Source organism: Tympanuchus pallidicinctus, unplaced genomic scaffold (assembly GCF_026119805.1).
Source record: "Tympanuchus pallidicinctus isolate F22 unplaced genomic scaffold, pur_lepc_1.0 scaffold7, whole genome shotgun sequence".
Taxonomy (NCBI): Eukaryota; Metazoa; Chordata; class Aves; order Galliformes; family Phasianidae; genus Tympanuchus; species Tympanuchus pallidicinctus.
In genome coordinates this window covers 25,193,746-25,209,529 of record NW_026294791.1, presented here as the reverse complement: position 1 = coordinate 25,209,529, position 15,784 = coordinate 25,193,746, and the positions used below count along the sequence as shown (strand labels likewise).

At 38.8% G+C, this 15,784-nt stretch overlaps 1 protein-coding gene across 12 annotated transcripts in view; it reads left to right on the top strand.

Annotated features, from left to right (window-relative positions):
* Window positions 1-15,784, top strand: part of RALGPS2 (Ral GEF with PH domain and SH3 binding motif 2) — a 109,637-nt gene that overhangs the window by 21,891 nt on the left and 71,962 nt on the right. For 10 of the 12 annotated variants that reach the window (XM_052665851.1, XM_052665850.1, XM_052665855.1 and 7 more), the window contains 3 exons: window positions 1,360-1,491; window positions 4,832-4,960; window positions 13,750-13,800. In XM_052665851.1, coding sequence (XP_052521811.1) covers window positions 1,435-1,491; window positions 4,832-4,960; window positions 13,750-13,800 — 237 coding nt within the window. In that variant the 5' untranslated portion in view covers window positions 1,360-1,434. The remainder of the gene's footprint in view (window positions 1-1,359; window positions 1,492-4,831; window positions 4,961-13,749; window positions 13,801-15,784) is intronic. The other 2 variants (XM_052665857.1, XM_052665854.1) reach the window with 1 other exon arrangement.

The window sequence follows — 15,784 nt, the reverse complement described above, 5'->3', positions numbered from 1 at the left end:
TCAAAACCTCAGCTTGTGAATGGCTGTTCTGAAGCACAGCACGCTGCAGGTCAGCTGAGGGCTGTTACTGCCCAGAAATACCTGGCGGCTGTAGTGTTTGGCTGCAATTCACCCTGTGGTTCTCCGTTTCAATTGACCTCCTTTGTGTATTGCAGTCCTACAATGACATTTTAAAGTTTTTGCTTTTTTGAGGCTATTTTATTATTTAAATACTGCAGTTTCTTGCCTTCCAGCCTTGTCAGCACAGCATACCTGTTTAACATACTTGGAGACCGAGCTTTTCAGATTATTTTCTTTGTTCCATTGCTGTAAAGGTCTTAAATATTTGATGCAGTGATTTTGTCATTCGATATTATTCACCTGCCTGTCGTCGCCTTTTGTTTGCAACCTGCCTAACAGTTCTGAGTCAAACTACAAACCTCAAGTGGATTCCATAAATAATGCATAAAAATTCGGGTACAGTCATGTTTGTTATGAACACACACCTATGAAAACCGATTTATAAGTCTTTTTCACACTAGGGGGCACTAGCATCTCATGAAATATAGGCCCAAGCCAGTTTTTACTGTTTCACATATTGGATAGTCTTACTCAAGTCTTGCTCTTTCTGTAGCTTCCTTTTCTCTGTAGGAATGAAAGCTAAACACAAATGCAGCCTTGCAGGAATACATCAAAAATCAGTGTGTGGAATTTTCTTTTCTGTCTTTTGGAGGTTTGTTTGTTTGTGTGTTTGTTTTTTCCAAATGACAATATGAGTCACATATGGTGAAGTAGGCAAATTCCACTCGTAATCTGAAATTGCTTCTGATGGCATAATTTGCAATTGATGGTGGTGAATAGGTATATAAGAAATTATCCATTGATTTCCATTTAATTATTAATTAATATATTATTATATTTAATAATATATTAATAATATATTTAATTATATTAAAATATTAATTTAATTAATTTCCATTTAGTAAATTGTATAGTAAACATCTTTTCTATAAAATATAGTAATAGATATACAGTATAGATTAAGTGTACTTTACTTTGGTAGTCAAAGGAAAAGAACAGCCTGCAACATAGGTCGTGTACTGAGCTTTGTTAGGGTAAATTTACATAATGATACCTGCTGTGCATCGCACTGAAAGTCTATGCTGGCAGTGAGTAAGTGATTGCAATGGAACCTTCAGCTGTTTGCCTTAGACATTGAGTGGATCATCTTAGAATATGTGTTTGAGTCTGAGGTTTGGACCTCCATGTGCTGTAGCTGTTTTGGAACTTCTTGTTTTGCGATGGATTTTTTTTCAATGCTGAGTCTTGTTTAACACGCTTGAGCAAAGTAGTTTCTAACTGACTTTTTGCTCTTTGTAGGAATGATCATTCAGTTGCCTTGGAGATGATCCTTCTGCTGTAAATGTAGGGCTGGAGATTAATGTTGTGGGCAGTATGGACCTAATGAACGGACAGTCAAGCAGTGTTAATATTGCAGCTACTGCTTCAGAGGTAAGGATTATAAAACTCTGTGGATAATTAATATCACAAATGCTAATTTTGTTTTTATATTTGCCAAAAAGTAATTTTTTATTTCAACAGGTCCGGCATGGGAAGTTTTTGATGTGTTGGTTTTATATACCCCAGTTTAGATGTGAATAATTAAACCCCTGACTTCTGATTGCCAACAGAAAGCATCAGCTAGAATTGACAGCCTTGCCATAGCCACTAACTGCCTTTTCTGTGCTCTCTTCCGTCACGTCAAGACGAGGAAGCTTTTGTTTGAGAATTTTAACAATAATAGATACTCTTAATGCATGAAGCTAGGTTGGCAAGGCCTGTGGGAAATGTTCTTGCCTCTGATAGGTAGCTGTGTGTGTAGGGGCAGTCTGACATTTGTTTCTCCCGCTTTGAAGTCACTGTAGCTTTCCATTTACCATCCACTCATTGAGACTGGAAATTGAAGTCAGCACCAGAACTTGGAGGATTTTTTGCCAGAACTGCTGAGAGTTGTGACTGCTTCATAAATTCTTGGTGCTGATGGAGGGCTTGCAAGACCTGTTTTCTTGCAGATTGCTCCTTTTGAAAGCTTTTTTTTTTTTTTTTTTTTTTTTTTTCCTTAAGTGCCTTGGGCTGAAAGGATATTAAGATCTGCCCTCAGTCTATTTGAGTGATCTTTCCAGAAGTGCTGTTTCTATCTCGAGTGACTGAATACATACATGGGCACGTACAGATGTACAGTAAGAACCTGAGCTTTCTGCTTAGAGAGGACAGTTGCTTTATTGCCAATGCATATTATATTTTATTGTTGCTTCTGTCAAATTACAAAACCCATTTTTACAACAGTAGATTTCATTTTTTTTCACTTTTTTTAGAAGAGACAGTGCTGAAGAACACTGAGCTCACTAGTGATAAGAGCTGCTAAGTCCTGACAACAGTTGCTTCCTTGAATAAATGTCTGAACCTTAAAACATATTTTTTTTTAATACATATACATATAAAACATGTTTATTTTATAGATATATTTACTCATCCATTTTAATAGCAGGGCCACAGGTGTTCCATGTTCTTTGTACACACATATGCACCACAAACAAGGTGAAAGGACAAGTGTTGTGTGATGAAAAAGAATCAAATCACATCTGGAAACTTCACAAGCACTGTAATGGTGTTATGTATTGTTTGACCATTTCTTGATAGCCTTTCTTAGAGGAGAGCTCTTATGTTACCCAGTATGTTTACGTTATGTCTGATGAAATTGAGTACAATTGATTTGTGCTTAAGAAGGTAATAATTACCAGTGTCACGTAAATTTGCCTTAAACCAGTTGTTTGTTGGGTTTTTGTGGTTGGTTTTTCTTTTCTTGAACCAAGAGGAGGAAGAAGATGTTGGAAGTGACATGCTACTGAAAGTGCAGTACTTTTGTTACTGAAAATGCATGTCTGAGTTTTTGGTGTTTCCTAAGTCAGGTTTTTTCAGAGAGATGGCACTGTCAGAAGAAGCTAAGCAGAATGTTAAATTTACGTGTGTATTCATTATTTATCTTTGCAACAGAAGTGCTAAAAGGGGGGGAAGAATTAATTTCAGTTTGCTGAGTTGTGAAAGAGTTCACATGTTCTTTGTTGGGAGTGAGAAGCTGAAGTCAAAATGTGTAGCACAGCCATAAAGACCTGCTTTATTAGGTTCTGAGGAAAAGAGATGGGAGCAGCATAACTGTTTTCCTGCATCAGTGATGCTGTGCTATCTCCCCTCCTGCCCTAACATCAGTATACATGGCACAGGTTGTTACTGAAAGTGCGGTGAAGCTTGGCTTCCACAACAGGCAAAAACACTCATTGATATTTGTTGTGTATATGGCCAATATCCATGATCTGAAATATACAGCATTAGTAAAATTCCAAGGTCTGTTAGAAAGTGCCTTCAATATGTGGGTCAGTGTCTTGTCAACCTCCCAGGAGTAGTTAAGAGAGCTCAAGAGCTCAAGTTAAAACTAGGTGGGTTTTGGTTTGTGTTCAGTGTGCTTTGCCACTGCAGAGTTGGAAGTTCCAGCAAGACTGTGAGTGCTCCTTGTGTCAGCGCTAGGTTTCTCTCTCTTAGAAGCCTCCAATGCATAAGCAAAACTGACATGGGAGCTCTGATGGCACTTAGTTTGAGGCTCTGCTGTTCTTGACACTTGCAGATACAGAATCATTTAGGTTGGAAAAGACTTTAAAGATCATTGAGTCCAACCATGACCTATCCATGCTACCCTAACTCTAACAACCCTCTGCTAAACCGCATCCAGAGGTTTTTAAACACATCCAGGTATGGTGACTCAACACCCTCCCTGGGGAGCCTATTGCAGGGCTTAACAACCCTTTGTGTAAAGAAGTGTTTCCTGATATCCAACCTAAACTTACCCTGGAGTAACTGGAGGCCATTTCCCTTCATCCTGTCTTCTGTCACCAGTGTGAAGAGACCAATCCCGCTCTTGCTGTAAGCACCTTTCAGATTTGGAAAAGAGCAATCAGGTCTCCCATCAGCCTCCTTTTCCCCAGACTGAACAGCCCCATATTACAGTGTGCTTACAGCAAGCATTGCTGAAGAAGCATTGTGGTAACTGTGCTCCCTCATGATGTTTTTGTCCATGCCACATCTCATTTCTTGCTTTTTTAATCAAGAGTTTGCTTTACACCAGCTTTCTGAAAGTGAGAAGAAACAAAGGAAAAAGCATGTTTAGCTCTTCAGGTCTTCACAGGAAAGTATGGGGCAGTAAAGTGATGACTTGCTGTGTGTGTACGTTTCTGAAATAAATGTCCAAGAAATGTACATCTGGATGTGGCATCTGATCCTCTGTGGGGACAAAAGTGTGATGATTGAATAGAATCTAGATTTGCATCTATATCTCTATGTCTTTCAAATTTTAATTGTTAAAAAAATGCATAATTGCTTATAATAAGCATCTTAAATGCAGACATGTAGGTCACAGTGCAATTTTTGTAAATTTTAAAGCTTGTAAGAGACTGATAGTGTTCTTTGTTAACTATTCTTTTGGGGCTAACTGTCTTTTTTCCTCCTGCAGTGATTTGTTGTTTGCTTGAAATTCAGATTTTGATTCTTATTAACTATTCTCCCAGTGAAACACTGGAATTCTAAACCTTGAAATAGAAGGTTTGTGTGTTGAGGACCACCTTTGAAGTCCACAGGAGCCAATTTGAGAGTCTCTGACTGTAGTGATTTATGTCAGGAGGAAGCAAGTTCTGTGGCTTTTTTAATTGTTAATTTGCCCAACAGGAAAAAAGTGCAACAGCGGTGTTTGAAAAGAAATTTTGCTCATGGCAATGTAGAAAGAAGGAAACCAAAATATCATCAGTGTTTTTGTTTGTTCCTGCAGAAGAGCAGCAGTTCTGAATCTCTGAGTGACAAAGGTTCAGCTGAACTGAAGAAGAGCTTTGATGCAGTGGTATTTGATGTTCTGAAGGTTACACCAGAAGAATATGCAGTAAGCAACTTAATTTTTGTTCGTTTGTGGGGTGGTGTTTGTTTACTTTCCCTTCCCTATAGGAGATCCTGTACATTTTGTGAGTAGTTTCTTTCATCCTTTGCTTTCATAGGTAGACTATGAAGAGCAGTACAGGATCCAGATTCTGGTTAATGCTGTGTAGTCCTTTGGGGCTGTGCTCTCCAGGCATTTTTTCACACTGTTGTATGCAGTGTGGATCAGAGACTTTTAATTCTGTGTGATGTAGCTTGATTCTGACACGTATTTTTGTTGCTAGGATATACTTGATCTGAACTTGTTTTGGTTTTTTTTTCTGGAGGCATTTTATTTAAACCTTTTGATGGTTTGTTAATATATGCTAGTAGGGTAATGAAGTTACAGATTCCTAGTTTTATTGCTCAGGCAGTTGCAGATGCTGGCAAATGGTGTACACACATCCTAACTGAAGTTCCTGACAGTTTGTGATGATGTTTAGCAAGACTAGAAATTTTCACTCATTGTTACAGAACGGTCCTACATTAAAATAAGAAATTATATAGTCAAAACTGCTAATAATCTCTGCCCATCTTTGAAGAAATTGTAGTAATTTTTTACACTTCCCAAGAAAAACACTGATGACTGACTTGCATGTGAGCTGCCTAGATGTTATTTCAGTTATATTACAGAAAGCCTGTGTGAGGTGCAGTCAAGCTTGTTGCATTTCAACTCTTCTCCAACAGGATAGCTTTTGAGGTAGCCCTGCTGGACACCTGGTGGCTATGGTTCAGGATTATAGGCTCTCTGGATTAAACTCTTCAGCAGCATAGAAATTTTTAAGCTCAGTAATAAGTAAGTAAAGCAGAGAGTGTTTGTTATTTGTAGGTATTCTTACTGGGGGTAAACACAGAACTTCATAGGTTCCACTTAGTGCCTTCTTGTAGCACTTATGTTGCGAGAACTTTTTATTACAGATAACACATGAATATCACCTCTCTTCCAGTGCTTCTCAGACTTGGGTCTGTAATGCATTTATTATGTAGTCAATGATGGGTAATTGGATTTTACCTTCTATATACAAAGAAGGTGAAGTAACTTCTGGACTATTCTGTACTCCTTGAACTTTGCTAATTCTTGCATCCATAGTGCCTTTTTCTTTTGAGTGCAGTGGTACAGAAATATCAGTTGGATATCCTGCAGAGCCTGAGCCATTGAGTTCTTTAATTCAAGTGAGTGATGTATGCTGCTTCAAACTGGGTAGGGTCCCACTTGCAGGTATGATTGTTTTTTTTTGTTTAAAGGTGTTGCACTGTGAACATGCAGCTGCAGTTTTTGTTTATAGAATGTGATATTTTGGTCTTTTCTCAGATCTGCTGGTGCAGGTTTTGATGTGCACGGCATGCGGGCTCCTGATCATCACTGTTGGAGATGCATAGCTAATAGAGGAGACTGCACTGAAAAACATTGTTTTGTAGCTGATAATTTGCTCTATCTAATAGTGCTGTTGTGCTCTATTGTAGTTTTCATATATAAATAGGAGGCGTTAATTTCAGAGCAACCTACATAGTACATTCCAGGTTTTGTTTGTTGTAAATGGATCTGAGGTGTCTCAAAGCATTTTTAACAGTTGAGTAAAATTTCTAGTGGTCAGTGTACGATCCTTTAGGTTGTAATTAATTTCATCTCTTTTTCATTTATATTTCTGTATGCAGGTGTGCTTCCTAGCTGATATTTGGTTCTTTGGGCAAGTTCATCTGGTCTTGAACCATTGCTTGTTTCAATGCTGATCAGTCTTGATAAAGGTTGTGGAAATAGGTTGGTTTGCCAAAAACTTACGTATCTTGGCAGAAGAGTACCTTTGTCTCCTTAAACTTGTCTCGATTTTAGTGGCTGTTTCCTTATTCTTACTGTTTTCAATCTTACCTTAAAGGAAAAGTGTAAAATCTTCATTGGGTTTTCCACGTTGAGGATGCCAGCATCAATGATAGTGCAAAACTGTGCTAGTGAGGCTTCCATCATAATAATGGGTATGTACCCTTCAGACTGGACACAGATATGTTACTCATGGGTTTTGCAAGGTATGGGAAAGCTTCTAGTTTGTACCTCTTGTAAAACAGATGTAGTGCAGACTACTGATATCTGTGATTTAGGGAAGGCTGCATAGTAAACAGCTGTAGAAAGAATACTGTTTTAAAATAATATTTTCTCAAGTGGTGAACTGAGGAAATCGTTTGTGAAGTATTTCATGCACAGAGAAAAGGTAATGTGCTAAAAGCAGTAAAACAGCAATAAAAGCAAGTTGTTGCAGAAGAGCTAGTTGGATAGCTAATGGTCAGGGAGTCTTGACTCTTAAGATTTAGAATTGCCATAAAGATGAGAGTTAAGTGATAATGTCAGCATTGGAAAGTCCCATCCTGTATCTTTGATGTTGGGTTGTGTTTTGATGAAAGCAGGTAGCTGTGTGCAATGGGGTAGAGCAAAAGTCGGAATGACGTTAAGTTCAGGAACAGTGGAAATCATTTGTGCTTGTAGTTTCAATACCAGTACAAGACACAAGATGTCTTCTCAGGTCCCACTGTGTTAGGACATCACTGGTATTTTAAAGCTTGATTAATTTGGTTAGTGGGTGAATAAGGGACAAGGTGGAGGAGAAGATGGGTTGATCCTAATCCTGTATTTTCAGAAAGTTGTTCACCAAGTTGAAGATGTTTCTGGTGATTTTATTTTCACATTCTTCCCTTTGGCAGTCGCCAAATTGATGTTACACTTCAGTACAGTTGGTGTACAAGTTTATGTGATGGCCTTCTGTTTGGTCCTTAGTAACCTTCTAACAAAAGCACCACATCCCTTCAAGGGTTCTAGTTTGAACACTAGCATTATTGTAACAAATGTGTGATATTACAGTTACACAGCTGGCAACAGCCAGATGTTCCAGGCTAAAGTAAGGTTAAAGGCCGTTTTGGAGAGGGCCATGCTGCAGCTGGAATGGCTGAGATCTCAAGGTCTGGCTGCTGCTGTTGGAAATGTGGAGCTTGCTGTATGAATACCTTAAAAGCAGAGCTTCTGGGAAGATGTGTTCAATGACTGCATGTTTCTTAAGCCTGGAGAAAAAGAATGCCATTCAGTGGGTATGAAGCAGGACATGTTTGTCCTCTGCTAAAGATCCTATAGACGGCCTGCTGGTGTAACTGATGGAAGTCTGTCCCTGTTCAAATACCTATGTTTAGGCTGATCACTGCTCACTTCTTCCTTAAACAGCTGAAAGCCACAAGGCAAGTTGGTGCCAGCATTACCCACTGGTGCCTGGCCCTGTAGTTGCATTCAATGTGTTTACAGGGTAGACATGGCTACAGTGAATGCTGTCCATTTTTTAAAGGAGAACTGTGGTTTCAAGTGTACAGACACAATTTGGGGGATGGGGATGGTGGGACTAAAGGAAAAAAGAAAAATGCTTTGGGAGCTCGAGCTCCAAATTAAGATGCTGGCAAACCTCAGGTTGAAGAAATATTTATTTTTTTGCTTTACGGTAAATTTTGATTCCTTAGGCAGCTACTGTTTAATTATTTGACTGTTTTTAACTTTTTGACTTGCTTTTCCATTTTATTCATCAACTTCGCCACCGTGGTGTAAATATTTGAGGTAGAATTAAGGGAAGCACAGCTGTATAAATCCATTGCTTCTTTTCCTACCCAGTTATCTGAGAAGGATTCTTTATTCCATGGCATAGTCTCTGCTACAAAGTAGGTTTGGATTAACACGTATGTGCATTTCTCATTTTGATTTGCATTGTGCTTTGTCAAATAAATGTTGGAAGCAATACTGCTTTGAAAATAAGTTACCAATAAGCTCATTTTAAACCATGTTGTGAAAGAGATCTCGGATCTGTTGAATCCCCACGTTTAGAACAGAGCAGAAGTAACTTGGGCTGGCCCCAGATTCCCTGTAGGCCATCTTTTTTCTGTTGCGCAGGGTTCCACCATGTTCACCATCTACTGCACTGGGTGTCAGTGCCTCAGGGAGCCTGAGGCAGAGTGTCTGCATCTGAGAGCAGGCTGAATAAAGCAGAGTGCTGGGCCCTGAGAGCATTTGATTTCAAAAAAACCAGCCAAACAAAAGCACTTCTGCTTGCATGTGTTCCTGTTAGCCTCACTTTAGAGGAGGATATTAAACAAGTACGTTTGCAGTGAGGGCAAGAAGAAGAAATTTTGGTGTGTAGAAGAATTATTACTGATAAAAGTTTTGGAGTGGACTTTGTGAGAACACAAGTAGAGTTTCAGCACGGGAACTTTAATTCCCCTGTGTTCGTTTTGGGCAGCAGAATTATTTTACTACTGATGCAGTGTTTAACAGAAGCTTAGCTATTTTTTCAGAGAGGAAAAGTGTTCTGGCAGCCCACAGAGGCAGTGCTAAGCCAAGTTGGAAGGCTTAGATATATTTCCTTCTAAAAATTCAGATTAAGAAACAATTTATGAAGTGCTGCTTGAACCAACATGGCTTCAAGGAAAATCAGATTATCGCAGTGTCCTTCAATAACCAGAATGCAGGCTATTTTTTTTTCATTTCAGACAGAAACTTGTTTTTTCTTTTTCACAATGAGGGGTTGTGTCCAGGAGCTCTGGGATGTGCAGTGTCCTTGCAGGACTAGGTACACGACTGGAGAGCCTGCAGGAAGCAAGCAGCCTGGCAGGAGGAGCTGAAGCTTGCAAAAGGCTGGAAAAAGGGAAATTGTAGTCTGCATCATCAAATGTGAATTGCCGTGTAGGGCACAGAGAGGAGCTTGATGCAGTGGTGTTAACTACAGCTAGACGTTCTTAAGTTGCAGGTGTTCTGGCAGGAGGGCAGTCCTGAGCCCACAGAAGAGAGAGAAGGAATTAGGGAGCATTATAACATTTCATTTCATTGACCTGCGTGTGCAAAGGAGCAGCACTATGAGGTGTGACTTATTCACCTGGATGAAAAACGTACGGCGTGACAGCCTTGCCTGAAAGAGGGGTAAATACCTTCACGTGAAGTGCTGTGGTTGTCGTTTTACTATTTTGAAGTCCTTAGTTCTTCACAGTTCCAGCATCTTGACACCCAGGAGAGCAAAATATTTTTAAACTCTGTTGCTGAGGAGCATCCCTGGATGGTCTCTTTCCACTACATACAAAAACTCTCACAGCTTTTGCAGCAGAGGGCTACCTTCCAGCTAATGTTCCTGTGTCCTACCTGCAGGGTGACAACTTGCTGTTTTGTGAAGGTGGTTTTCTCTTGTAGGATTCCTCAAGAGGTTCAGGGGCTGGAAGTACATTAACTGTATGTTAAAATAGTATCTCTTCTAGTAATATTCTAGAACTTTTAACTTAAATCTAGTGACAATATTAATGAAGAACAACATATAGATGAAGTTACTTCCTGTCACTTCTGGAATGATAGAAAATAGGAAATTTCTCAGTCTTAGTCTAATCAAAGAGCTTAGGTAAAGATAGCTAAGAGTAAACTCAGAGTTTTCTATTGCATGTGTAATTTTATAGTACACACAGCTGAGAACGCAATCAGAGGTTATTACTGGCTTGCCTCATGTAACAAACTGATGTGCACAACTGAAGTTTTCTCACTATTGCTTTTTGTGCACTGTTTATATTGTATTGTGATGTTATTAGGAGTCACATAGTGGTTATTTCAGGTGTTTTTAGTAATGAAACTTAATGCTGAGTTGTGGTGGGTGTAGCTTTCTTCAATGCAAATACACCATCCCCTATTTAAAATGTGTGCATTTTTTCTGAAAGTAATCATCTGTTTAGGCATCAGAACTGAAAGGAACAACGCTCCAAGCTAGATGAATCAGTTCAATTCAATCAAGATCAGAAATTTGGGAGCCCTAGGAAGCAAAACATTTGCATGCTCTTTTCTGTTTTTGCACAAACAGCAAATTGGTTTTTTGGTTCATTTCTATTATAATTTTGCATACTTGTTTTTGTGAGGAGGATTTGCACTTGAATGTTAGGGTTTTTTTGTTGTGTTTCTTTTGGGAGGATGTTTTTATATCATCAATATATATTCATAACAAGTTTTATTTCAACTTTACTTAGAACAAAACAAATACAAAAAAAAAAACCAAACATCTGAATATATCCCAAATTTGATGAACAAATTGTTTCAGAAAGTTTTCCCAGCAGCATCCCTCTGCTGCTTTTAACCTTAAGTGCCCATCCTTTTGATTTCACCTCTTCCCTCCATTCTCACATTCATTTCTTATATTGAGGAGCACTGTGACATACTCTGACACATATTTACCTCAAAAAATGTGTTTCCTGAAAGGCTTCCATGGTTTAGAAGTCGTGCCGTAAAGATGGAGTTCTGCAAACTGATGTTACAGGACTGGAGTGTTCTGTATTTGCCTGTTTTATATTATGTTTCTGTTTAGGCAGAGTCTAAACTTGGACCTCTAAACATGAAGGTTTCCCTTCCTTCTGAAAACTCGTGTACTTAATGTTGGATCTTTCAACTTTCTTAGAATAAGTTTGTTATGAACATGTCTTTCTTGTTAGTTTTAACTCTTATTAACTAGAATGTAGAAGTCTGTTCACAAGATTTTTCCCATTCCTTTTTTAATACAGTCATACTTCTGGAGAAGTGTATTTGTTCTGCCTGTCAGACATCTTTCCCAGCCCAAGGCATGCCTTGCCCATTTGTTTGCTCTGAAGAGCTTTGAATGTAGATTTCCTCACTAAGAAGGCATGCTGTTAAACTGACAAGCTAACGCTGTATTTGTTGAGCCAGCTACAGTATAACATAACCCAGAATGTGCTCTATTACATGTTTAGAAGTTTCTGATACTTGGTAGATTGCAAAGCTCCTGCCATACCCTCCACCTAAGGCAGCAAGTCATAAAGCTTGCTGTGGTTCTTGGCAGAGTGGTGCTTCAGTCATTATCCAAGGGTTCTCATCCTTTGCCTATTCAACTTGAGCTTAATCTGCTCCAGTTAGGAGACAATGGGAAATGCCATGAAAACTGAACAGTATTTCCTGTGCCTGCATTTTGAATTCTTCAAAAGCAAAGCTTTATTAACCACATTTGGAAGAGTTTGTGTTGTCTCGGCTCGCTTTCGCAGATTTGCCCACTTACCTTGCCAGAAATGACTTAGGGCGGTCAGTACTTTTTGTGATAAGCTACAATTCCATGTCTGGGAAACAGGCTTCATGTTGGCATTTTGCATTAGTGAGCCCGACGACCTCAAAAACAAAACAATGCTGAAACTTAACGCTGAATCAGTCTCCAGCTTCAGTGCAAAAAGTCACTGTTTGTTTCCTTCAAGAATAAGTCACTTTTTCAGCTCGCAATAAAAAAGCAGCTTGATTTAGATTGCTTCACATTCAAAAGGCATTCTTTGGTTTTGGCAGAAATTTGTTTATTTCTACTGTACTTGCTCTGAGTGCAAGGGAATAGAGAATTAATTTTGAAGGCAAAGAATATTTTGGACTACTATAGTCCTGAATTTCTGCTCTTGCTAATCACTGCCACTGAAACAAACTTGCAGGGGGAGGTACCTGTGTCTGAAATGCTCGTCTTCAGTGAAACTTCCAAGGCATGATAGAATTCCTGCTGTTGAGACTGGTACTGCGGCTGATCAATCGAATGCCAAACCGTATTTTAAGATGGTAGTTTGGGGACTCATTTTTAAACTGGTTTTTTTTTTTTAAAGTTAGTGTATTAACAAATGGGAGATATATGTAATGCTTCATACCAGCTGTGTGTTTGTGTTACGGGATCAAGAATGTCTTGTGTATGTAGAAGCTCATAGAGTGTTCATTTTTACAAAGGTATTCAGACATGTTTGAGAGAGCATATTGTTTATAGTATGGACTCAGTTAAATTGAGAATTTTTTATGGTTATGTTTGGTTGTCTGAGTGTAGATCTAAAAAGAGAAGGAGATCTGCAATCTGTAAATGTGATTGTTTCAGGAGAAGGCATTCTCATTTTGTTAGAGCAGGTGCATCTCTTTGCACCTGCTCTCTTTCAACCAGAGCACACTAGTTAAATTCTTCTGCAAGGACAACTGAACAAAGCCTCTGGATTCATTGTTAAAGGGGTATTTGCAATTGACTTGGATGGCAGTGGAATTTCTGTGCTGTCTGGATGCACAGGGAAGGGATGATCTATTCCTTTGAATTTGAAAGCAGGCAACAGTCCTGAAGTGAAAGCTTCACGTGAAGCTCTGTATACATTTGAGAAAGCCAAATGTGGTCTTTGGCTATTTTTGCTAGTCCTAATTTTCCCCTTTCAAAGCGAAACAGAAATCTCACAATAAAAATGTGCTTAGTGATTTTGACACAGTGAAGGTGAGATAGCTGTGTTTAATTGTAACTGTTGCTTTGTAACTGAACAATTGCTTAGCTTGGTTATTCACGTGGTTCAGATATGGTCCAAATATCAACTGCAGGCTTTGTGTTTTTTTAATAGAACTGTGTAAATTATAGTTTGAAGAGAAATTGTGCTTGAGTAACTGAAGTGAGACCCTTGTATTCTTGGGTAAATCCTTATAGAAAACTTCTTAAATTCAAACTCTGACTTGAATACATAACTGTAGGATTATGCTCCTGAGAATAATTTGTCATGATTTGTTTATCTTATTAAATGTAAAGTTCAGAGTGCTTTAGTTTTGCAGGATGGCTGTGTGGTGAGAGCCAAAACCTCTGAGGCTTGCTACTAGATGAAAATGTAATCACAAAAGAAAAGGGAACAGAACAGCTATACTTGTCTTCCTGCAGTGTAGCAATTCAATTAGTTGCTAAGTTAATTTTGAAATTAACTTGTAATTTCTTATTTCAGGGTCAGATAACACTAATGGATGTCCCCGTATTTAAAGCAATTCAGCCAGAGGTGAGTTGTTCATTGGTTTGCTTTTCAATTTTAAATGAGAAGGGTTATGCCCATGTGTACGTTCAGGAATTGCAAAGCATAAGTGTGTTCAGTAAATGTCATCTTTTTACAGTTTGTATAGATCTGAAGCAGATGTTATTTAACACAGATATCTGGAACTAATTGTTTGAGGAGTGGAAATTTAAACGTGCTCAACCAGTGCTGGAAGTGAAGCTGGTTTTCAGTGTCTGTTTGATAAACATCTTTATTTGGCTATTCTGATCAGAACATTCTAGGTTCCAACTACTAATAGATCCAAATGAAAAGCGAAGTTAATAGGATGGATTGCAGATGATATGTTCAAAAAAGTGGTTTGATAGTCTGAGTTGACATTTTTTGTGATTTTTTTTTTTTCAATGTATTTAATAAATAAGCTACAGTGCTTGCCTTGTTGCCTTAAAATCGGTTGTGTATCTCAGTATATATTAAAGATATGATAGGAAGAATCATAAAATCACCCAGATAGGAAAAGTTGTCCAAAATCGTCCAGTCCAACCCTCTACCTCTCACCAATATTTCCCACTAAACCACGTCCCTCAGTACAACATCTAAACAGTTCTTGAACACCTTGCGGGGGCAGTGACTTCACCACTCCCCTGGGCAGCCTGTTCCAATGCCTGACCACTCTCTCAGAGAAGTATTTCCTAATGCCAACCTCAGTCTCCCCTGGCAAACTTGAGGCCATTCCCTTTTGGCCTATCATTAGTTACATGGGAGCAGAGGCTGACACACCTCACCACAACCTCCCTTCAGGCAGTTGTAGACAGTGATGAGGTCTCCCCTGAGCTCCTTTTCTCCATGCTGAACAATCCCTGCTCCCTCAGCTAATCCTCATAAGACCTGTGCTCCAGACCCCTCACCAGCCCCATTGCCCTTCTCTGGATGCACTCCAGTGCCTCAGTGTCTGTTGAATCAAAGCCAAAACCAAACAGCAACCCCTAAGCTTGAATACCACAATTTGTCCATTATATTATTTTAACGAATATGGCAGCTTTTCTGTGCTTTTGCTCTTTATGCTTCCCAGAGCACATGCACACGTGGCCCAGTTATACAATAACAAGAGTCAGGAATGCTGTCTCAACCTCACAGAACAGTGAGTGCATCTGGAGTTGATCAGCTTTGTTCAGTATTTTATGTAACATTTTTAGCATCTTTGTACAGTGTGTATCAGGGCTAGGGATGCTTTTACATGTAACATTTGCTTCACTTATGCTTTCAGTCCTAAGTGTAGTTTAATTTAGCTGGTAATTAGGCAGCTTTTTTTGTTTGCATGTCTAAAAATTATGGAGTTGAAGTGAAATGTGTCTTTTGTCTCAAGAAAAAGTCAAACATCAGACTGACTGTCAGCAGTTCTCTTAGCCTCACCAAGTGGCCAGCAGTAGAGACTGAGAGACAATATGAGAAATAGTGCATTTAAACATGGATAAATCCTTCATAAACTTCATAAACTGGAAACTTGGAGCTGCAAGTTGCACCCATGTACTGTGCTTAACAGCCCACAGTGGGCATTTCTTCTTGACTTGTGGCTAATCAAACTCTTTGAACTCAATCATATGTAGATCTTCATATTTTACTGTTATTTCCGGTATGTAATATGAAAATACTGCCTTTATTTGTGCTGCTCATGTCACTCTGTATGTAACTCGTGCTCTCCTGTTCCATAGTAGATGTTCTATTTGCTTTTTCTGTCCCATGCACCTTTTCATTGCCTTTTTGTTGTATCTTTTCTGACCTCATTTGAAAAAGCAGCTCTATTTAGTTTCTTTCTTACATAGGAGAGGAAATGAATTCAGACTGCATCCCATTGTGTCCTGTGTTTCTCTGACTGATTCATATCTCTTCTGTAACAAGAAAAATGAGAGTAACCACATCTTGTATTCAAGATGCAAGATCTGTGGATGTATTGGGATAATATATAGATGATTTGTTCTCTGTTTTGTTTTTA